This window comes from Acartia tonsa, chromosome 14, assembly GCF_053477335.1.
Source record: "Acartia tonsa isolate MP-2025a chromosome 14, ASM5347733v1, whole genome shotgun sequence".
In the NCBI taxonomy this organism is placed as follows: Eukaryota; Metazoa; Arthropoda; class Copepoda; order Calanoida; family Acartiidae; genus Acartia; species Acartia tonsa.
The window spans coordinates 29,603,916-29,627,085 of record NC_137273.1 but is presented as its reverse complement, the minus strand read 5'-3'; the positions used below and the strand labels follow the sequence as shown (position 1 = coordinate 29,627,085).

The 23,170-nt window shown below is 31.8% G+C and overlaps 2 protein-coding genes across 5 annotated transcripts; one reads left to right on the top strand and one right to left on the bottom strand.

The window, feature by feature from the left end:
• Window positions 1–1,108: 1,108 nt before the first annotated feature.
• LOC145305636 (uncharacterized) lies at window positions 1,109–4,920 on the top strand. Its single transcript, XM_080147336.1, has 4 exons — window positions 1,109–1,127; window positions 3,906–3,969; window positions 4,165–4,350; window positions 4,765–4,920. Exons 2-4 carry the CDS (start codon window positions 3,907–3,909, stop codon window positions 4,855–4,857), a joined length of 342 nt encoding a protein of 113 aa, XP_080003462.1. The 5' UTR covers window positions 1,109–1,127; window position 3,906; the 3' UTR covers window positions 4,858–4,920.
• Window positions 4,921–7,400: 2,480 nt separating this feature from the next.
• Window positions 7,401–17,673, bottom strand: LOC145305870 (uncharacterized). Of its 4 annotated transcripts, XM_080147706.1 has the most exons (11): window positions 17,601–17,673; window positions 16,567–16,670; window positions 11,756–11,947; window positions 11,199–11,470; window positions 10,808–11,087; window positions 10,425–10,690; window positions 9,968–10,234; window positions 9,573–9,854; window positions 9,207–9,488; window positions 8,771–8,967; window positions 7,401–8,273 (listed from the first exon to the last, which is right to left on the bottom strand). In XM_080147706.1, the coding sequence occupies exons 3-11, from the start codon at window positions 11,789–11,791 to the stop codon at window positions 7,828–7,830; spliced, it is 2,328 nt and encodes a 775-aa protein (XP_080003832.1). In that variant the 5' UTR covers window positions 11,792–11,947; window positions 16,567–16,670; window positions 17,601–17,673; the 3' UTR covers window positions 7,401–7,827. The 4 variants fall into 4 exon arrangements, with proteins under 4 accessions (XP_080003832.1, XP_080003833.1, XP_080003835.1 ...); XM_080147707.1 differs by lacking the exon at window positions 11,756–11,947; XM_080147709.1 differs by lacking the exon at window positions 11,756–11,947 and having other exon boundaries at window positions 11,411–11,470.
• Between the last annotated feature and the right edge of the window lie 5,497 nt (window positions 17,674–23,170).

Sequence of the window (23,170 nt, the reverse complement as noted above, 5' to 3'; positions counted from 1 at the left end):
GATACAATTTCGACTATAAATATGATTTAATATTCTGCTTATTCTAACACTCTACAAGTGTTAATGTTTGTATTAGTGTCTGATTTTAGAGCTTAACTGTTATGGATGTTGTCATCCTTGTTTTAATTTTCAGCATAATGAAAATTAAAAATTTTGTAACAGCAGTAGTTTGAATACAACTATAAATCAGGGATCCAAAGGGATAAGATAATTGCCAATAAATTTATGTACATCCCTGATGATGCTACACAACATTACCCCTTCTGTGGCATAAAATTAGTGGTTGAAATGTTTGAACACTCAACTTAATAAACCAACCAATCAAAATTCCCTAAAGTCTCTAAAGTTGGTTAGCCAACGAATAAGAAATCGTTTTCATAAAACTTTGGGGACTAGTCGACAAAAAGCATTTATATTATATGTCAACACAATACATCGAGGTTATCTGGGAGTCTGGGATATTATTTTAAAGGTATGGGGTTGGGGGGAGGGGCGGGAGGTAGTAAAAACCTATATGACCCCAATAATTTTATCATTTGGGGTAATGTCAAGAAAAAAGAGGAGGGGAGATTATTAAAACTTAACCAAGGTTAAAATTTTTAAAATCCTTAGATTTTAAGCAAATTTCTTTTAAAAATTAACCCTAAAGTTATTTAAATTGAACTGAACATTATTTTTAAAGTTTAAACTAATACTAAAAATCCTCAAAAGTGCCAATAATGACATTTGTTATCTTATATTTAATTTTTGTGGGGTAAAATTAAATGTTGATTTAATGGTTCAAAGTGACAGTGTTCAAACTTTTCCACCAATAATCTTATGTTGTGAAGATGTTTTTCCATTGTCCATTGTTTTATCCCTGCAGGTTTTGTTTTTAAAGATTAGGTTAAATATAAATTTGATTCACGACTTTTGCCAATAAAAAAATGGGCGGAGATTTTGGACATTAATAAAATCCTAAAGATTAGGGGAGGGGAGAGGTACAAAAGGGGAAGAAAATATTTTTTTAGTGGGAGGAGATTTCTGAGAAATACTTTAGTTTGACCGCTGGCTTCTTGGTTGTCCTTTAGTTGTTAGTTGACACTTGGCAAGTAAAGACACGCACATATCTACCTCCCAAATTTCAGGTAAAAATATATACATAGCTAATTGTAATTTATTGTTAAAAGCAAAGCTCTTTTATAGTTAGGGCTTGTTTAAAGTAAATTTTTTCTATGATTAGGGTTTATGATAATGATAATTCATTGGTTATACTAAGAGTTAGGATAAGGGATTAAGTTCTTCTTGCATATTTTTCTTTTCAATGCGAAAAACTTTTGCACTAAAAGGAAGACAAAGGAAGTATATTTAGTATTATAGATTATCAAATTTTGAGTTTGAAAGGGTTTGTCAACTTATTTTTAGCTACCAAATAAACTTTCAACAATCAGCTGGATTTTTTTGCTGATTTATAAGACAAACAAGTTAAATATAACGGTTAATGCGCGGTTACCGATCCTTAATTTCAACTGACTTCAACTTCAACCCTTATATTATAATATTACAATCGGCAATCTGCAGGGAGGGATGGAATTTTGTGCTATTTTTTAAACTATTTCTCAAAGTTTCTAAAAACTTTTTCTCATTCGATCAACTTTAAGGGACTTTTATTGAATTTTGATTGGTTGGTTAATTAAGTTGAGTGTCTGCTAAAGGTTTTAACCACTGGTTCTAATTTACATATGGGGATAATTTTGTGTGTTTTCATTGGGTATGTACATCAATTTGTCGGCCATTGTCTTGTCACTGCCAATTTGAACACTCTTGTAAGCCAATGGGGCCAAAGATTCAACAGAGTCCTACTTCAAGTTTATTATAAAGAAAACTTTTTTCTAAAAATCTATATTTGAAAAAAAAATTATGATATTTTTATTTCAAGCCCCTGAAAGGGAGCACTAATCACACGGGACTCCTCTAATCTAACCCAAACTTTTAAAAAGCACAAAAAAAACACTTTTCCTATGTCTTTCTAAATCTGTATGCAGAATAAGGCCGTTTACGACCAAAAACGGCAAAACGAACAACTTATAAAATAATTTTTATGTGCCCTGTAGATAGTTTTAAGGCCCACATAGAGGTTTAAACAGAAATTGCAGTTTAGTCCAATTTCAAGGTTAAATATTAAGATAGACAAATTTAAAAAGCGCAGCTTTAATATTTTGGTAATTTTATATTTTATTCTATTCGGCCGGGATAAGACATTGGACCATAAATTCATGTACAACCAATTGATTTTAAATTTCACACAGTTGAGTTACAACCAAACAGTCAAGAATTAATACACAAATCCAACCAATGAGAGAAAGCGTTTTTAAACTTTGGGTGCCATTGTAGTTTATATCCAATTGCCCCCTCCCTCCCTGGTTATATAGACAAAAAAATTTTACTATAATATTGTTTTTGACTTTTTAAATTCCTATGACGGTTTACAAATATTTAAACATAAGTTCATATTAGCCATCCTACTTTTAGGCTATTTTGCAACATGTTTACATCCACTTTTTGTTCAGATTTATAAGCAAAATTTCTTTTCTTTTATTCTAATAGCTCTGTAACTTTATTTAGATTTTATATTCATTTTAGTTGCACTGTATACTGGTTTTAATCCTTTATATGAAATGTGCTACTTAGGGTTATTATTATGGTTACTTATACACCTTTGTTGAAAGCCTTGATGTGCATAACTTAACTTTACCTAAAGCATACCATTCAATAAATGAAAGCAAGTATACATACATATACACAGATGTTCTAGCAAGCATGTAAAAAATATTTGGCCTTTGGTAGCTAAAAAATATCGATCAGATCGTTGAAAACCCCCTTCAAAAATCCCCTGTAGACAATTTAGGAAATTTGTATTATAAGGATGTAATTATTTACATTTGTTCTTGCACCCTAAGTGTATATAAATTACTAGATTGGATCTTCTTTTTAGAGAAGCTTCATAAAGGCCTTATATCTTTATATTTTTGTGGTGGATATAAAATTTAAAAATTTAAAAAATATTACAGTAGGAAGGTTTAAACACTAAATATGTAAGGCCTTGTTTGACTAAAGATCTATTAAGAAAATACTTTAGAACATTTATTTTGTGTATATTGTTAAGTTGCTTTGTTTAAAAACTTGGAAATGAATTAAATTCAAGAGAGGTAAAGCAATGAAAGTTTAATTTAATGTTTTAAAAACAGTTTCTATATTTATAACTAGCGGCTGAGCCATTAACATTAGTCCATATGTTTCTACCCATATCATTTAGTACAAACAGTCAGACAAACAGTCAGACAAACAGACAGACAAACAGACAGACAAACAGACATGCATTCTTTTCTTAGTATTAGGAAACAATAATACAAACAGTTATACAGATAATCTCCTCTTTTTTATATTAGAAAATTAAAAATAATCTGCATTTAAGCACATTTTAATTTGCTCCTTTAAAGAATTCACTTTGAACTATTGAATAACCCCCTTCTTATCTTTATATCTATCTATCACATGTTTAATTTAATTTGTCTATCTTTTTTTGTGTCTTTTTTGTCTGTCTGTCTATCAATTCCGGCAAGAATGTCCAAATTCTCTATTTCTTGATAATCTATTTAATAATGTTTGCTCCATTTGTTCTTTATGTATTTAATAAAGTCTGTTTTAAGTTAATCCCAATCTAATTAAAATCTAAGAATGTCTGTTCTATTTGTACTATCTAATAACATTCGATTTATTTCAGAATGTCTGCTTTATCTGTTCTATAATTACTCATTATCTATTTGTTTTAGAATGTCTATTATATTTGTTCTCTATTAACAATCAATCTATTGAAGAATGTCTGTTCTATTTGAACTTTACCCATTGATAATCAACTGTTTCAGAATGTCTGCATTATTCGTTCTCTGCTTGTTACCCGTCTTCAGCATGGCCCAAGAACTTGTTGAGGTATAATTCATCTTAAATATTTTAAGTTAAAAGATACAGACGGAGAGCTAGACATCCTGTTGCATTTTGTTTAAATCAATCCTTTATCTATCTATCTATCTATCTATCTATCTATCTATCTATCTATCTATCTATCTATCTATCTATCTATCTATCTATCTATCTATCTATCTATCTATCTATCTATCTATCTAGGCCGCGAGTAGCTCTCTGCTGGATGTGAACGGGAACGACCTGACTGGCTACTTCTTCAATGCGCTGATCATCACTGCCATCCTGTTGCTCATCAGTAACCTCATGGGCATTACCCTCTTCCCAAACATCACCGAGCTGCTCAGGGGCACCGGGGACCTCATCAGGGATAATATCAAAGTTATTAGGGTAAGCTATCTTATTATATAAATTACTAGCGGCTATGTCCGTAGAGGCCCCCATGGAAAAATAAGATTTTTCTGTAGTTCATTTTTTCTAAGGGCGATTTTACTTTAGGGTAATCATCATTGGGGATGTACATTAATTTACCGGCCATTTGCTTGTCTTAAACCCCTGGAAAAAATCGACAGAACAGGACAGAAAATTATTAGAACCGGTTCACAGCTTTAATGAAAAAGCATGTATAGTCTCATAATACATACAATTTTCCACGAATAATACCTGATATTAAAATCATATAATTAATTCCAATTTATTAACTCGGGCCTTCGGTCCCTTTGGGCTTACAAAATTAGCTTTAATCTTACAATTTTTCATTTCAATATCCGTGGAAAGCTGTCTATAAATATTATTGTATTTCAGGACAAGACTGGAAGATCTCTGAGTGAAGATTCTCTGTATCAAATGGCTGACATTGTGGACCAGGCTATCTATGCATATGACAAATTCCAATAAGCGTTTCGGGACAGTCCATCGGATATATTATGTCTTTTTTTGAGACGCGCTAATATTGTAAATTTATGTAAACGTTTTGAATTTATTGCAGTTCACAGTAAATGATCCTGGTAACGATTATCTCCAAAATATATAAAATTTGGAACTATAGATTATCTTCTTAACCAACAAAAGAAGGACTACAAATAATTTAGAATAGTTATTACTCAATTATGTACAGTTATCTCGCAGTGCATATAAATGCGCGAAAAATTCTTATTCTACAACCACGCTTTCCCTTTGCATCATTTGATCTTAGTTATTCCAGATTATTTAAGAGCATTCTTATCACGGTGTGCGGGAATACCAAGTGCATTCAGCCGTTTGGCAGCAAGCAGCTTTTAAAGTCCATAGATTTTTAAAAGATAATTGTTACCAGGAATATTTTACCATGAGATGCACTAGAAAAAAAGTATTAATATGTAACTTTAAAAATTATTGAAAACTATTATAAATATCTATCTATCAATTATTATTATATTTTATTGAAAAGTAAATCTTTAAATATATATAATTCCAAATAATATCAAGTGTTTTTTTTAGTAGCGAAGCTACTCTATAATTTGAAATGTTTGTCTGTCCGTCTGTCTTAGTTTGGGGGAAACTTGATTTTCTCGGCTCCTATAAAAGATAAAAGGCTGAAACTTTTTGACAACATTCCCATCATTAGGGAGCACAATTAACTATAAAACATCAATGGCGATCGGACTGCCTTTTAGCAGAATTTAGGCTATTTTTATATTTTCCACATTTTCCCCATATCTTTGGTATTTTTGGTCCGATTTTCAAACTTTTTTGCGATGACAGTATTAAAATACTTTTTCCCATTGTTATGCGCATATAGTATGTAATTTACTTTAACCGTACTCATCATCATACAAAATAAAACAAGGTATAGTGTTTTTTTTCTCTAACAAATCTTTTTGATTTTAATAAATGCACTTTAAATCTACTTGTACGTATTCCCATCCACAATTTTTTTGTGCTTCGCTTCTTATGGATGGTGTCATCCTTGTTTCAATAATAATAGGAAATGTCCGTTCTTATTTCCGTATGTTTAATACTTATTAATTTAGTTTAGTTATTATCTTGTATTTACTATCCTTAAAATCACTAATATAAGACAGTAGGACAAACGAACCGTAACACTTGTAGGGTGTCAGAGGTTAATTAGCAGGCTATTGATTTAATAGTTTTTTAAAAATGTATGTATATAAATTTGTTGCAAAATTGAATAATAACGGGATAATAATAACTTTACACAGGAGGAACCTAGTAAAAGTGTCTGACTCTGATTTTGACGTATAAAATTAACCAATGAGAGGCAACTATAAATTTTACCACTGGTCAATTACAGTGTATACTGGCCTCTCATTGGCTATTTTTTTTACGTCATAATCAGAGTCAGTTACTTTTACTAGGTTCCTTCAGTAGTTATTGAGATCTTAAGCTTTAGACAAAAAAGCTTACTACTTTATATAATAACTAGCGGCTTTGCCCCAAGAGGTTTAAGAGCCCGATCGGTTCAGTGGTTACTGAGATCTTAAGCTTCAGACAGACAGAAATCGTACTTCTTTGTATTATAGATAAAAAACAGTCAACCGTAATTCCAGAAATTGTACAAAACAGTCTCAAAAATCAGCCACGTGACGTCATAAAAATGGTGGATATGAGAAGAGAAGTGGGAAAGAAAACCCCGAAAAAAGGGATGGATAATCCCTCATTTTTATGACGTCACGTGGTTGATTTTTGAGACACTTTGTCCCGCTACAAGGTAGGGGTCCTGTTACTATGAATCCTTAGTACATGTCCTAACCAGGTAAAACTTGTGTACTTTCCTGGAATTAAGGTTGACTGTTGTTTTTTAAAAGCGAAGCTTTTCTATAATTAGGGTCGGTCCGTTCGTCCGTCCGTCACAGTTAGCTCGTTTCGTTAATTCAAACAGGTTAGAATTGTCCTATCGATTTCAAACTTTGCATGATGATTCCTGTAGTAGGTACAATTTAGTAAGCGTAGCAACTCTATAATTAATACCAGAATGTCCGTATGTCCATTTTAAACATGTCGAATTTTAACTTTTTGACAACAAATTTTTGTATGTTAGAATCCGATTCTTCTGATTTTTTAAAAACTGATTCCTATTACTACCAGGTACAATGTTATAAGCGAAGCATCTCTATAAACAAGTCCCAAAAATGTAAGTATGTCCTAAAACAGTATCATCTATTTATGCAGTTTTGCAACAAATTTACTTACAATATTGTTTGTTCTGATGCATTAATATTCTAATAATTCAGTTCTGACAATCTACAAGTGTTAATGTTCGTTTGTCCTTCCATTTCAGGGCTTCACTTTTATAAGGAAGTTGTCATCCTTGTTTTAAGACTTTTTATAAAGCTTCACAGAAACGAATGGAGAGCTCTTGTCAAGTCTTTATGCTCTTCAATAAAGAGCTGAAGAAAGAAGTAGAGAAATTATATCACCAGAAAACAATTAAGATTGCATTATTTTATAATCAGTATATTACAATAAGCGAAATTTAATAAAAACGAGTATGATCATATAATACAAATGTAGAGTTATATTATTTTTAGGTTACAATAAAATCATAAGATTGATAAAAATGGACAATTATTTCTGTAAGTAGCGCAGCAATAACAACTTAATTACATTTGTTTTGTATAATATATTTTTACTCAGTTTATTATACAGTCAACTAGCAGCTACGCTCTTATAGGCCTCTAGAGGCACTTTATGAAGAGAAATTAACCAAAACGTCTTTTTTTGGGTTCCAATGAGAAGCTTTAACTTGTGAGGAGAACCAAAATGGTCCAGCGATTAGCAAGCTACACCGACAGAAATATTCTTACTTTGATATGAGGATAATGATTAATCACAAAAATATTAAGTAAAACAATATTATGCTAAAAATTAGTTTTCTATTTCCACTTTGGACCAAGATAAAGTATCAAGATGGAACATGTATTCAGTTACTGTGCGATATGATTTGTCTTCTTTACCCCAGACTTGTTCAAAATATCTTATTTCTCCACTTGAACTAAATTTGTATAACCTAACCACCTTATCTTCTTGTCTGTCCCCTCTCCAGAATAGTCTGCATCCTATCTCTGTGTCTCCCCAAGGAAATTTGTATCTGTATATACCTTCTTGTAATTGTCCTTCATCATTCAATTTATGTATGTACTCATGATCATCTGTTAAATTATGAACAAGGACAAATGGTTCTTGAGAATTTCTATAAATGTTGACTGTAGTTGTGTTTCTGCTCTTGTCACCATACATGATTTCTCCAACTGTAGATGTCGTGTAAAAGTTGGATTCTGTTTTTTCAATTTCATTGAAGTCTGGAATGTATTCTAAACAAAATATATCATGTTGATAGGTATTGCAGAGATAAACATAAAACAGATGAAGGAAATTTTGAGTAAGATAGTAGATACTTATTGTTATGTCCAAATATATCTTTATACAAAATTCACACATCTATTTATATATAATACAAAGTAGAATGATGTCTGTCCGTCCATCTGAAGCTTAAGATCTTGTAACCACGAACCGATTGGATTCTTCTCTTCAGCGTATTTACCTATTGGTCCTGTTGTGGTTTTAAGCTATTTTCATAGGGGGTGGGACACTCCCAAACCCCCAAAAAATGAAATTTCATTGATCTGTAAACAGAAAGGATTTTGTTAAATTCTCAGTTTAGTTCAATGAAATAAACATATAATTACATTATTCATATAATTAGAATGAATCATATAAAACACAAAAAAAAGTTGTTTGTCTTTTAAAATGTCAATTTCATGTTTAACTGTACTGAAAAATTACTTTTGATATTAAATGGTAATGTTACCTAGATCAAGAGGCCAGTCTGCACGGGCATGAAGGGCAGCAAAGAAAAATCCTGAACACACTCTCTGGATGGCATTGTCTACAGTCTTCTTATCTTTCTCAAGAAGCTTCCTTTCCTGGTCATGTTTCTCTTCAATATCTTTGTCAGATGAGTAAATATATTTGTTGAAAGCCAGTTTGAGATTCATGAACTTTGACCTATAAAATAATAAGGTAAAGAATTTTATAAATAAACTACTTACTCCACCCTTAGTGGTGCAGGAAAGACTACTTTTTTATTTATTAACTTTTAATAAACTATTTCTATTTCCTTATACCTACCCCCTTCACCCCTGTTTTTTTTCCATTTTTATAGAAAAAGGTGAAAAAATTTGCTGATGATAAAAATCATAATCATAAATAAATCAAAAAGCTTTCACAATAAGAAGGAAATATACCTGCGGCTTTTGATTTGATGGTATTCCTCAAACAAAGGGCTCCAACTATTTTGGCATTTCTCCTTGAAAATCTTCTGAAAGCTGTTGTACAGTAAATCTTCATTTAAGTCTTTCAGACCTTCATTTTCCATACCATCTTCTATACAATTCTGGATTGCAATGTTTACTGTGTTCATATCTTCATTAATAAGTGTCATTTCCTCGTCAATTTTCATCTTGATAACTTTGTCAGATGAGAAACTAAGCTCTATAATAGCCAGTTTGAAATTTGAAAACATAGATCTAGATAATAATAATATTGTTTATTTTATGTTTTATAACATGAAATAAATAATTCTATCAAGAAATGTTTGAAAGAAATTATACCTCATGCTTTTAATTCTATGGTATTCGTCAATCAAAGGGTCCCAGCTATCTTGGCATTTCTCTTTAAAAATATTCATAAACCTTTTATAGAAGAAATCTCCATTAAATTTGCTAAGGCCTTCATCTTTCAAACTTTTCTTTAGAAATATCTGGATTGCATTCTTTAAAGTCTTCATATCTTTTTCCATAATTTCTATTTCTTTATCAACTTTTATTTTGGTGTCTTTGTCAGGTGCAATAATCTGTTCTATGAAAGTCAGTTTTAGATCTGAGTACATTGATCTAAATAATAATTGTATATTATTTCACATGTAATAATAGGGTTATATTGTAATTGTATTATCTTTATTACAATGAATCAATAATAATAACAAAAGGCATTTCACAAATATTACCTGCTACTTTTAAGTCTAGTGTATTCCTCTAAGACAGGGTCCAAGCTATTTTGACATTTCTCTTTGTATATTGTCAGGAAGCTTTCACACAAAACTTCTTCATTCAAGTCTACCAGACTAGCATCTAGAAACTTTATCATTGCATTGTCTACAGTCTTGATATCTTTCTCAAGAATTTTCTTTTCCTCATCTCCTTTCTTCTTTAGGTCAATACTAGATGAGTGAATGTGTGCCATGTAATTCAGTTTTACATCCAAGTACATCAATCTTTGAATAAAATTAAAATCATAGATCAGTATTAAAAGGTTTTAATTAAAGTGAAAAAGTCCTTTTCTTCTTAATTAATTATTTGAAATATATGTGATCAATTGCAGTTTAGCTGAATGTTATATGTAAACTGAAGAAAATTTATTTAGTTTTTTAACTTATAATAAATGATACAGTAAGATCTTGATACCTGCATCTTTTAATCTTACAGTATTCTTCATATAGGGGATCCCAATTATTTTGGCACTTCTCCTTGAAAAACTTTGCAAAGCTCATGCATAAATTTTCTTCATTAAAGTCTTTCATACTATCTTCTAATTGGTTCAAGAGAAACTGATTACTAATTTCTTGAATGCTTTCTTGCTTAGTAAGATTTTGATGATGTTCAATGCTGACACAGAATTTCATATACTGTTCTTCATTTGCAACAAAGTTTGTAAAATGTTTTGTTACACCCTGCAATAAAATCAATGTCAAAATGAGAAAAAAAATAATTACCTTATTATGTTTTTATTTCTTTTTCTAAAGAACAAGAAAAATATATATATTGTGTTAAATATTATAGAATTTTACTTGGTTCCAAAAAGAAATGTCTTGCAGGAACTTGTACTCTGTGGTTTGCCTCCACTCCAGATCCTCCAGATAAGCTTCCCATTGGCGCCTCCTTGAACTATTACTTGTCAGTAGAGACCTGAAGAATCCAAAAGTAACAGTCTGGATAGTATCTTCTGCAATTTTGAAATCATTCTCAAGCAGTTCTAGTTCATGCTTCAAATACTGTTCTATGTCTATTACAGGAGCTGATTTTGGAAGATGTAGTATATATGTGCACTTGATGAAGAAATACATGGCTCTGAAAAACGCTCATATTAGAATTTTGATGATTTAAATTAAAAAACCATAACAAAGAATAATCAATGTTAAACAGATGGGATAAATATATTATAAAAGCAAAATCCTGTACCTGACATCCCATATATAGATGAAAGCTCTATATAAAGGTTCCCATGACTTTGAACAATGGTTTTTGAATATTTTTAGAAAAAGTTGGTTGAGATTGCTTCTTGAGAAATCTCTGAGACTTCCTTCGAATTCTGCTATAAAATACTGGAATTTGAAACTCCATTCTTCAATGCTGACCTTGGAATTGAATGAAATGTATTGTCCAATAATCACCTGACATCCTGATAAGTGGCGGAGGTCAATAATCATGGTTTCCACTGTTGTAATCTGAGCCTAAATATTGGAATAAAATTTTTAAATTTATCTCCTCATATTTTGATTGTTTATTTTTATGTTTGTTCTAAAGAAGAAATTTTTAAAAAGCAGAAATCAAATGAATGAAAAGTAGGGGGGATGAAGGATAAATCAATGAGAAGGGGAAATAAGAAAAATAGAAAGTGAAGAGAAGTGAATTATCTTCACTTACAATAAAAATCATAATACCTTAAAATTACAAGCATATGGAATTAAAAATACCTACTTAAATAGTAAATAATATAAACTGTATGTGAAAAATACCTGGACATTTCGAATATCATTTTTCAATTCCTGCATTCCCCCAACTTTCTGATCCTTCAAATCTTTGTAGGTTATGTCAACCTATTCCAGTGAGTCCACAAACATTTGATCTTCTTTGCTGACAATGTCCTTCAAGTCATCAACCATTTTACTAACTCCAGATAAAACCTTTTTAAAATTCTTGGCTAAACCCTGAAAAAAAATGCTTATAAAAGGATAATTAACTGTTTAATGATTAAATTCTAATTCAAAATAAATATTAATATCTGAATCATTTTAAGAATTTAACCTTTTGAGCTTGTTTTGCATAAAAGTTAGAGACTTCTACAAAGCCCATTCCAATGCATTTGGCTCCAGTGAAGTCACCACCTGGAACCTCACCAATTATCTGTGCAAGTCTATTGACTCTTAATTGATTATAGAAACAAAAAATAAATTTATGGAAATAATATATCACTACTACAGCTCACAGTTATGGAATCTCGACCATAAAAATATTCTTATATTTTCATTAAAAGATTTTTTTCTAAATCTGCCATTTAAAGCATGAAATTAATTTTGCAATTTATTACTGCAAAGTTTTGCAAATAACTTGCAAATATTATTTCTGCGGATTTTCTAATTTACATAGGCGTTTTCTATATATATTCCTCTTTCCAAAAATACCTCTCTTGTCAAGATTGGATAAAAAAAATCTTTATGGTCGAGATTCCATAACTGTGAGATGACATATTCATATGGCACATCACAAAAGGTTTTTATTCTAAAGAAGTATTTTAATATTTTACTAAGAATGCCGGATCATATGAAGGAAATGAAGTCATTCCTAAAAAGGACAGAAATCCCCTTCCTTGGGTATAGGAAGGCTATTTCCTTTCCTTTTTCTTACAAATTCTTAGTAAGGAAGGTGATTTCTGTCCACTATCTTACAAATTATCACTAAAGGAAGGTGACCTCTGTCCACCATCTTACAAATTCTTCCTTTTCCTCACTATTACAACCATGTTTAATTAATCTACCTTATTTCACCAAATTCTTCCTTATTCTCAGAAATTCTACCTTAATTACACAAATTCTCCCTTATTCTCAGATAACTTACCTTATTCTAAGAAATTCTTTCTTATTTCAAGAAAATCTACCTTATTCCCCCAAATTCTTCCTTATTCTAAGAAAATCTACCTTATTCTAAGAAATTCTTCCTTGTCATAAGAAATTCTACCTTATTCTAAGAAAATCTACCTTATTCTAAGAAATTCTTCCTTATTCTAAGAAAATCTACCTTATTCTCCCAAATTCTTCCTTATTCTAAGAAATTCTTCCTTGTTCTAAGAAAATCTACCTTATTCTAAGAAATTCTTCCTTATTCTAAGAAAATCAACCTTATTCTCTCTAATTATTCCTTATTTCCCCAAATTCTACCTTATTCTAAGAAATTCTTCCTTGTTATAAGAAATTCTACCTTATTCTAAGAAATTCTTACTTTTTCTAATAAAATCTTCCTTATTCTAAGAAAATCTACCTAATTCTCCCAAATTCTTCCTTATTCTAAGAAATTCTACCTTATTCTAAGAAAATCTACCTTATTCTTAGAAATTCTTCCTTATCCTAAGAAAATCTACCTTAATTTAAGAAATTCTTCCTTGTTCTAAGAAAATCTACTTTATTCAAAGAAATTTTACCTTATTCTAAGAAAATCTACCTTTTTTTAAGACATTCTTCCTTATTCTAAGAAATTCTACCTTATTTTAGAAAATCTACCTTATTCTTCCAAAGCCTTCCTTATTCTAAGAAAATCTGCCTTAGAATAAGGAAGAATTTCTTAGAATAAGGTAGATTTTCTTAGAATAAGGAAGATTTTCTTAGAATAAGGTAGAATTTGGGGGAATAAGAAAGAATTAGGGAGAATAATATAGATTTTCTTAGAATAAGGAAGAATTTCTTAGAATAAGGTAGATTTTCTTAGAACAAGGAAGAATTTCTTAGAATAAGGTAGATTTTCTTAGAATAAGGAAGGTAGAATTTCTAAGAATAAGGAAGAATTTCTTAGAATAAGGTAGATTTTCTTAGAATAAGGAAGAATTTGTTAGAATAAGGAAGAATTTCTTAGAATAAGGAAGAATTTCTTAGAATAAGGTAGATTTTCTTAGAATAAGGAAGAATTTGTTAGAATAAGGAAGAATTTCTTAGAATAAAGTAGATTTTCTTAGAATAAGGTAGAATTTCTTAGAATAAGGAAAAATTTCTTAGAATAAGGTAGATTTTCTTAGAATAAGGAAGAATTTGTTAAAATAGGGTAGATTTTCTTAAAATAAGGAAGAATTTCTTAGAATAAGGTAGATTTTCTTAAAATAAGGAAGAATTTGGGAGAATTAGGAAGATTTTCTTAGAATAAGGAAGAATATCTTAGAATAACGTAGAGTTTCCAAAATTTTAACTAAGTGCCAAAATATTTTTGGCCTTAACTGCCAAATTTATTAAGGATTCGAACCATTTCCCAAATCTTACCATCAGTACCAAGGACACCAGGTCACCGTATCTCAAGAACAGGTGGTCGGATCGCGCTGTATATTCGTTTTTGAGTTTGGGACCCTCATATATTGCAAGAATTTGCTATGGTTTGCAAGTAAGGAAGAATTTTTTAGAATAAGGTAGATTTTCTTAGAATAAGAAGAATTTGTTAGAATAAGGAAGAATTTGTTAAAATAGGGTAGATTTTCTTAAAATAAGGAAGAATTTCTTAGAATAAGGTAGATTTTCTTAAAATAAGGAAGAATTTGGGAGAATTAGGAAGATTTTCTTAGAATAAGGAAGAATATCTTAGAATAATGTAGAGTTTCCAAAATTTTAACTAAGTGCCAAAATATTTTTGGCCTTAACTGCCAAATTTATTAAGGATTTGAACCATTTCCCAAATCTTAGAATAAGGTAGATTTTCTTAGAATAAGGAAGATTTTCTTAGAATAAGGTAGAATTTGGGGGAATAAGAAAGAATTAGGGAGAATAATATAGATTTTCTTAGAATAAGGAAGAATTTCTTAGAATAAGGTAGATTTTCTTAGAACAAGGAAGAATTTCTTAGAATAAGGTAGATTTTCTTAGAATAAGGTAGAATTTCTAAGAATAAGGAAGAATTTCTTAGAATAAGGTAGATTTTCTTAGAATAAGGAAGAATTTATTAGAATAAGGAAGAATTTCTTAGAATAAAGTAGATTTTCTTAGAATAAGGTAGAATTTCTTAAAATAAGGAAAAATTTCTTAGAATAAGGTAGATTTTCTTAGAATAAGGAAGAATTTGTTAAAATAGGGTAGATTTTCTTAAAATAAGGAAGAATTTCTTAGAATAAGGTAGATTTTCTTAAAATAAGGAAGAATTTGGGAGAATTAGGAAGATTTTCTTAGAATAAGGTAGATTTTCTTAGAATAAGGTAGAATTTCTAAGAATAAGGAAGAATATCTTAGAATAACGTAGAATTTCCAAGAATAAGGAAGAATTTGGGGGAATAAGGTAGATTTTCTTAGAATAAGGAAGAATTTCTTAGAATAAGGTAGAATTTCCTAAAAATAAGGAAGAATTTGGGGGACTAAGGAAGAATTTGGGGGAGTCAGGTAGATTTTCTTAGATTTAGGAAGAATTTCTTAGAATAAGGTAGGTTATCTGAGAATAAGTGAGAATGTGTAAGGAAAAGGTAGACTTTGTTATGAAAAGGTAGAATTTGGAGGAACTAGGTTAATTTTCCTAGGATTAGGAAGATTAAGTGAGATTTAGGGAGGTGATTTTTATTCTCTTTTTCAGATATGTGAGAAAATGGAGAGTGATTTTTGTCCATATTTCACTTATCTGAGAAAAAGGAAGATGATTTTTGTCCTTTTTGGAATGAAATTTCTGTCCTTTTAAAGAATGACTTCATTTCCTTCATATGATCCAGAATGCCTATATTTATTAGCAGTATAGTGAGACATAATAATATCTTTTTTTATTTTAAATCAAGAAAGGATTAACAGTTGAAGTAAGTTTCAGAGTAAAAGGGAAATTTTCTTTTGAATATTTGTCAAAAACCTTTTCAGCTGTATTTTGTGCAAAGAAATCATATGTCCTCCTTAAAATTGTGGAGGGATATATTCCTGGGAGGGATAAATAGAACATGTGTTATAAAGTACATAAAGTATATAATCAGCATAGCATAGCTATATATTGTCAAAACATTTGACTGATTGCTTATAGGACAGAGGAATTATCACAAAAAATCAGGCCTTTATCTTTAAATAGCAGGTAGGGTTCTAGGGACACTAAAAAATGGGGTAGGAGGGAATTTACCCATCCCATTTTATAAAAAAAAGTATGCTTCCCCAAAATTGTTACAAAACCTAGGACATATTAGAATCTACACTTTGAAGTAAATCCATATTGGTTCAGTTGTTAGCGAGATCCTATGGGACATACAGACACAGATCCAGGTACTTTTAGATTGCAGCCAAGTAACATTTTAGTATACAGGGTAATGCAAAAATTGCGACGGTACTAGCACTGCAAATTTGGTAAATTTCAGGTTTAAATCGAGACACCAGAATTGAAATTTTGTAAAAATCTTTAAAATTGAGATTGCACAAAAGCATTAAAAACAGGCCTTTTTGCAGATTTAAAAACTTTGCAGTGCTTGTTCTGTCGCAATTTTTGCATTACAGAAAAAATATTTTGCATGGGTCATTTTTTTTGCATAAATCAACCATATTTTGGCTGGGGGCCATAATTTTAACAAATTTTTCACTGGTAAGCTGTATAAAGTAGATCACTAAATAAACTGGAAACATACCTTTCTGCAGTAATAGCTACCTTTGGAACATGTTTGGATACAAATATCCTGTTGACCCGGAGGTGATCAAGAATACCCATCTGTTATGTTGTGCAGTCAGGCGACTAATAACAAATCTTGATTAATTGTTTTACAATACATTTATTCTTTTACTCAAAGTTTAGATAATAATATCAATTAATTGAATGAACAGATAAGTAAACCAAAGAAATCTTATTGTTGAACAGGATCATATCTATAATACAAATTAAAACAATGTTTCTCTATCTATCTGTCAGTCTTTCTGTCTGTCTAAAGCTTAAAATCTCAGTAACAATCGAACTGATTGGGCTCCAATCGTGGGACACCTGCAACCTCCACCCAAAAGAAAAAAATTCTCCCTTCTCCAAATTTTGTTCTTTTTTTTCAAAGAAAAAGTAAACAATGAACTGATTGGGCTTTACTCTTTAGAGAATATACTATGTTGTCCAGTGGTGGTTTTAAGATATTTTCTTGGGGAATGGGACTCCCCTCCCCCCCCCTCCTAAAATAAACAACAACAAAATAAGGCAGTTTGGGGAACCCTCACTGCACCATGGGGAAAAGTCACTGTAAAAAAATAACCCCCTCAAAAAAAAGTTGCTAGATAATTAGTTTTTCCTCAAATAGTGAAGCTCATAAATACAAATATTATATTAATAGTACAATTCTATCATGCTCAAACTTAACAAACAGAGCTGGACATAAAGAACTTGCAATATAATGACCATGACTATAGATTCTTACCATAGATTTTCTAATGCTTACTTTCAAAATACAGGAAAGGTTTATGGTTATTTATTGCTTTCCGATGGTATAAAGATGTATAAGATTAAATCAGTTTTGTTAGACGGCAAAACTGGTTTTAATATTATTATTGTACATTTTTATATTCATAGAAAACTGGATATAATACAAAACGATACATGATTTTTCAGTATTGCATAGAACCAGTTATAATCTAGCAGATATTAATCGGTTTCAAAGTCATACTGGAAAAGCTTTCTCTAGCTTACCTGCTACATAACGAGTTTTTATCCTTAGGACAATTTCATTGCAACTGTCCACAAAATATTATTTCAACTACAGCTTAAAGTCTGGTAACTTATGAAATTGATATGAAAAAACTTACTGCATGTAATGGGAATTGATTTATTAGTAGTTGGATGTTACACCAGATTTCATGTTCTCTGATAAAGTGAAGCTTTCAGCTAGCTAATATAACGGATTCCCCCTTCCACCCACTTAGCCCCATCCCCTGCCTTGGATGAAGGAACTGGCCAATAAATTATGTCCATGTTAGCGACCTAAATTGACGACAATTTTTTCCCTGTCATAATATCCACGTATATTCTGTATGAATTGTAATGGGTGTGTTGCTAGTTTCTAGAAGTTTCCATGCAACTTGATAATGTTTTAACTACAGGCAAGCACGGGTTTTTATTAAGTGGGGGTTATTCAGCAGTGTACACCAAAGAATTTAACAATCCCATTAAACCTAATTTAGGGGGGTGTAATCAAGCTTTAGGAGAGGAGTTACCCACTAAATCAACTAAAATACTAGCGGCTACGCCTCTAATGGCCCTTGTAGGGGAGAGGATGAGTCGACCCACTCTACTTTAGATTTTAGTTTTAAAATATATTTTTTTAAAAGTTTTTTTGAGAGGCATTTATATAATATTTATAAACCTTTACAGGACCTATGAGAATCTACACTTTAAATGAAAATCTATCGTTCAGCAGTTACCGAGATCCTTTGGTATGAGACAGACAAACACACATAAGGATCCTTACTTTAATTTAAAACTAGAGATTCATATACTAGTTTCTGATGAGCTCTGAAACCCCCCTAAATTTTTCAAAGATAGATTTAAGTAAGGGGTGAGAGTATTATTCCCCAATCCTTAACCCCTGCAGGGAGCCATAACACTAATTACCCAATATATCTTACCTAACCTGAACTAAAGTAAAACACATAACTTTCCCCCCTATTTTAAATCTATATCTAAAATAAGAGGGGGGGGGGTTAAATTTAAGAGTTCTCAAGGTATTTAAAAGTGTCTAAAGTTTGGGAATATGTATTAGAACGATTCTCAAAAATTAAAAGGAGTTTCAGTATTTTCTTTAAATTGAGTGTAAAAAATTCCCCTTGCTTACACCCCCCTTTGTGACGCCCCTGGTTTTCAGCTTCAGTCATTCCTTATCAATTTAATACTTCCTTGCTCCAATTCTTGGGTTTGAAATTAATAATCCTTTTATTGTATTTATTACAAATTAATTAAGATTTAGGTTTTTAAGTGCTTAGCTTTGTTAGTGTAAGCTTACAGTTGCTAAAGAACCTATGATTGTACCCAGATTCATATCTTAATAAGGCAAGGGACAACAAATTGATATAAATCCCAGGGGTAGCTATTCTAACAATCAATTCTAGAAAAATCACGAAACCTTTTAAACTATGGTGGCGGGTATAATTTGTTTTCTTATGTAATTGAAGAGGGGTGTGTAAGAAGAGGAGGAAAAAAGGAAGTGAGTTGTGGGGAAATATTTTGATAGTTTTAAAGCTAATGAATGACTGAACTTATTATAAAACTTTTGGGTCTAGAATGTCTAGAACTGTCCCCTACCTCCCTTTGTAAAAATAATCCTTAAAAGTTTATTTACCCAGTGGGAACATTGGAGTAAACACTAAACTGGTACACAAAGTTTTAACACATTCTCTCATGTGTGGGCTTTAAAATTATAATCAATAATTTTAATACCACAGAAGTGGTAATTATAGGGGATTGTAAATCAATTTATCGACCATTGTTTTATTCCCTTAAAAAAAGACGGATTGTCATATTGTGGATTTTCAAAGTTGAAAAAGGTCATTTTTTTCTGCGGCGTACTGATGGCTGACGAGCGGATGCCGATCCTTATATTTTATAAAAATACCTTTCTAAGTTTAACAGGGAGGGAGGGGATGTTGGGCCATAAATTATACTATTCCCCAAAGTTTTATAAACTCATACAAAAATATTTAACTTTATTTTCGTGAAAATTTTTGGGACTTTTCTTAAAATTTTATGGTTGTTTTAAACTAGTACTATTATCTAAATTTTTACATCAATAATTTTTATAAACAAAAGGGGAAATTTTGTTTATCATAATTAGATTAGACATTAATTTATCTTACATTGTCTTATCCCTTAAGATCCCCAAAGTTTTCCTACCCTTAGTTAACGAATATAAATGATTTTTATAAAAAGGTAGAATCCATTAATTTTAACCATACTCAACAAAAACATTTTTTCCTTACAACAAAATTTTATTTTCTTCTTGGAGCTTAAGGTCTTGCTAATGGCTGGTCTGATTGATTTTCAGGGAATATTTCTCTTATTAAAATGTCATTAGACTAATATCCTTGGGGTAAGACTAAGAACCCTCTTCCTTGATAAATGAACCAATGCAATGGCTATTATAGAATTATGTATTTTTATTTTTTGAAACTTTTAAAAGCGACGCTTTTATATAATTAGGGTCTGACCGTCCTTAAGTCCGTCAGCCACGGACAGTTAGTTCTTTTCGTTAATCTAAACATATTAGAATTGTCCTATCGATTTAAAACTTTTCATGGTAATTCTTATAACAGTTAGATACGACTTTAAAACACAGCAATTCTATGATTGTTAGGTACGTTCATTTAAAACATGCTATTTTTTTCTTTTTTGACAAAAACTTTTTGTATGTTAGAATTATCTGATTCATATGTTTTTTTGGGAATTTCGATTCCAATTACAACAAGGTACAATGTTATAAGCGAATCATGTCCTATAATGTAAGTATGTCCTTATCAATACAACATGTATTTAATCAGTTTTGCAACAAATTTATTTACAATTTTGTTAATACTTATGCATTAATATTCTGCTCATTCAGGGTTAATGTTCGTTTGTACTTCCATTTCAGAGCTTCGCTTTTATGGATGTTGTCATACTTGTTTTACTAAATATTTTTCTTTTTAAAGCACAACAACAATTAATAGTTAAAGCGTAGCTGCACTTTTAAAAATTTTAATTTTTTGAAGAAACGCTCACACCTAGTTCTTAATATTAGAAGTGTAAACACAAAGGAAAAAAAACAGGGAGGAAAGGAAGAGGATATTAGTCTTTTTTATACACCAGAAAGAACCAAGTAAAAGTGGCTGACTCAAAAAATTATCCAATGAGAGGCCAGAATACACTGTAATTGACCAAAGGTAAAATTTATAGTGGTCACTCATTGGTAAATTTTTTTTGACGGCATAATCTGAGTCAAGTTTACCTAACAACTTTCAGGACTTTTATTTAATTTTGTTAGGTATGTTCATATAGCTGAGTGTGCAAACGTTTCAACCACTAATTGTAACATACAGAAAGGGGTATCATTAGGGATCATCGGCCATTGTCTTATCCCTTTACATCCACCAGTCACCAAAGTTTTATAATAACATTTTCTTATTCGTCGAACTTTCAACTTAGGGGGCCTTTGGATGCTTGCTAAATCAAGTTAAGTGTCAAAACTGTTCAACCACTGATCGGGGAATTACATTAATTTATCGGCCATTGTCTAGCTTATCCCTTTAGATCCCTGAGAAAACAAAAAAAGGCAACGTCCATAGGAGTAAAATAGAAAATTCTAAATTAGAGTCAAATTAGCTATTGGTTTCCTGGTTATTGGGTAATACCTTATAGTTGCAAGAATTTACATGTGAAGTTTAAATCGATAGGGCGATTCTAACATTCCACCCCCTCCCCCCTTTCCTAAGAATAGGTTTGTTTTTAACCAGGAGGACGATATTCTAAAAGAATTGCAATATGTAGTGGGTCTTACTTGAGATACTTGTAAAATAAGCAGAATGGCATTTTCGTGATCCTAAACGAGTGGACAGATTTTTATGAAATTAGTACCATTTTAAAGCGTTAATTTTTCTCTATTGATTTTTCTTTTATTTGAATTTTTAAGCCCACAAATGACGGATCCCGAGTTTTAATTATGAAACATTTGTACTTATTATATTCTGTTAAAATCTTGTGATATCTCATATGAGGCCATATTTTTCCAAGAAATCAATATACATATAATGCTCCGCATTTATATGTATATTTGACCTTTCTATCATCTACGCGTGTAGGTTTTAGGCGATATTTAACTTATGTACTTTTGTAGAAGAGAGCTCCAGTTATCCAGGGATTTGGCATCCTCAATGCATCACGGAGATTTCCCCTGCACAACTGAACGTGACTAAACGGGAAACTCAACATACACTCCGGCCTGCTGATCTATCCTACGCAGACCTACGTGTATCCCTTGCCATCCCTGTATGATCAGAAACGCCCCCTCAATACTTCAATACTCTCTGTAATTTTCCTATATGTATATTGATATAATATGTATTCATTAATTTTGTGTAAACTATACTTGTCTATTGAAAATACATCAGTTCCGCACAAACAGTTGTTAGTAGAGTATCAACTCCAATTTGTGGGCAGCTAATCATAGCTGCAATTAATTATCCAGAAACATATAAATCCCCTGTGGGTACTTGCGTGTAATATTCGTTATTTAACTTAGCGGAGACGTACAAACGAAGGGAACGAGTTGCTTCGCTCTTGGATCGCTTCAGCCACAACGTTACCATTCCAACGTGAAGTGCCGCCACACCGCTCGAGGCGGGCTTTAATAGTTTTTAAAAAGCTATCTATTACGTCCGATCTGCTACAGTCAAACTGGTGACAGCTGTGCTTGGATAAACCGCAGTGCTCAACAGGAGATTTACGAGGAAATTACCCAGAGGAACTACGGTAATTTCGGACGATTGTGTACATCCAGACGAGTTTTATGAGAACTGAGATCAGAAAGGACGAAAACCCCTGTGTTTGGAGACCAGTGTGGGACCATTCTGACGTCTGGGACATCAACTTGGTAAAATTTTCCTTAAATTTTGAAGAAATTTCGTTAAGTTTCGAAGATGGCGCAAGCTCAACAGGCCGCTGATCTAGAGCAGTTGAATTTGCAGCGTGCTATTCAAGAGGCACAGGCAGAAGGAGCGCCTAATGAGAACGCTCAGCTCATTGCGCTAGGCAATACCTGGTTGGAGAACCAGCGCCGGAAGCTTAACAAGCAGAATTTTCCCCGGTTTTGCAACCGTGCCGGAGAAGATTGGGATGGCCACAAGACCAAGATGGCCAACGCGTTTAGAATTGCCCGTCATCACCCATCGGATCAAGAGGGCAGGAAAGGCCAATACATCATGAGTCTCGACGGAGAAGCGTTCCAGATGGCCCGAGAAGTTGCTGACAACCAAGATGCGCTCACCCTTGAGCAGGTAATGGATAGGCTGGATGCCATATTCCTAGCACCATCAGATTCAGACATCAACAAGGACGCGTATAAGCAGTTGTCGCAGGGCAAGAACGAGATTCCGCAGACGTATCTTGCCAAGAAAGAGCAGATGTGGTTGAAGGCCTACTCCCCAGACAACCGTGATCCAGGCCAATTCCGGAAAGAGGTAACCCTTGGTTTACGCCATCGAGAGGTACGAAAAAGAGTTTTCTGTCAGCTACCT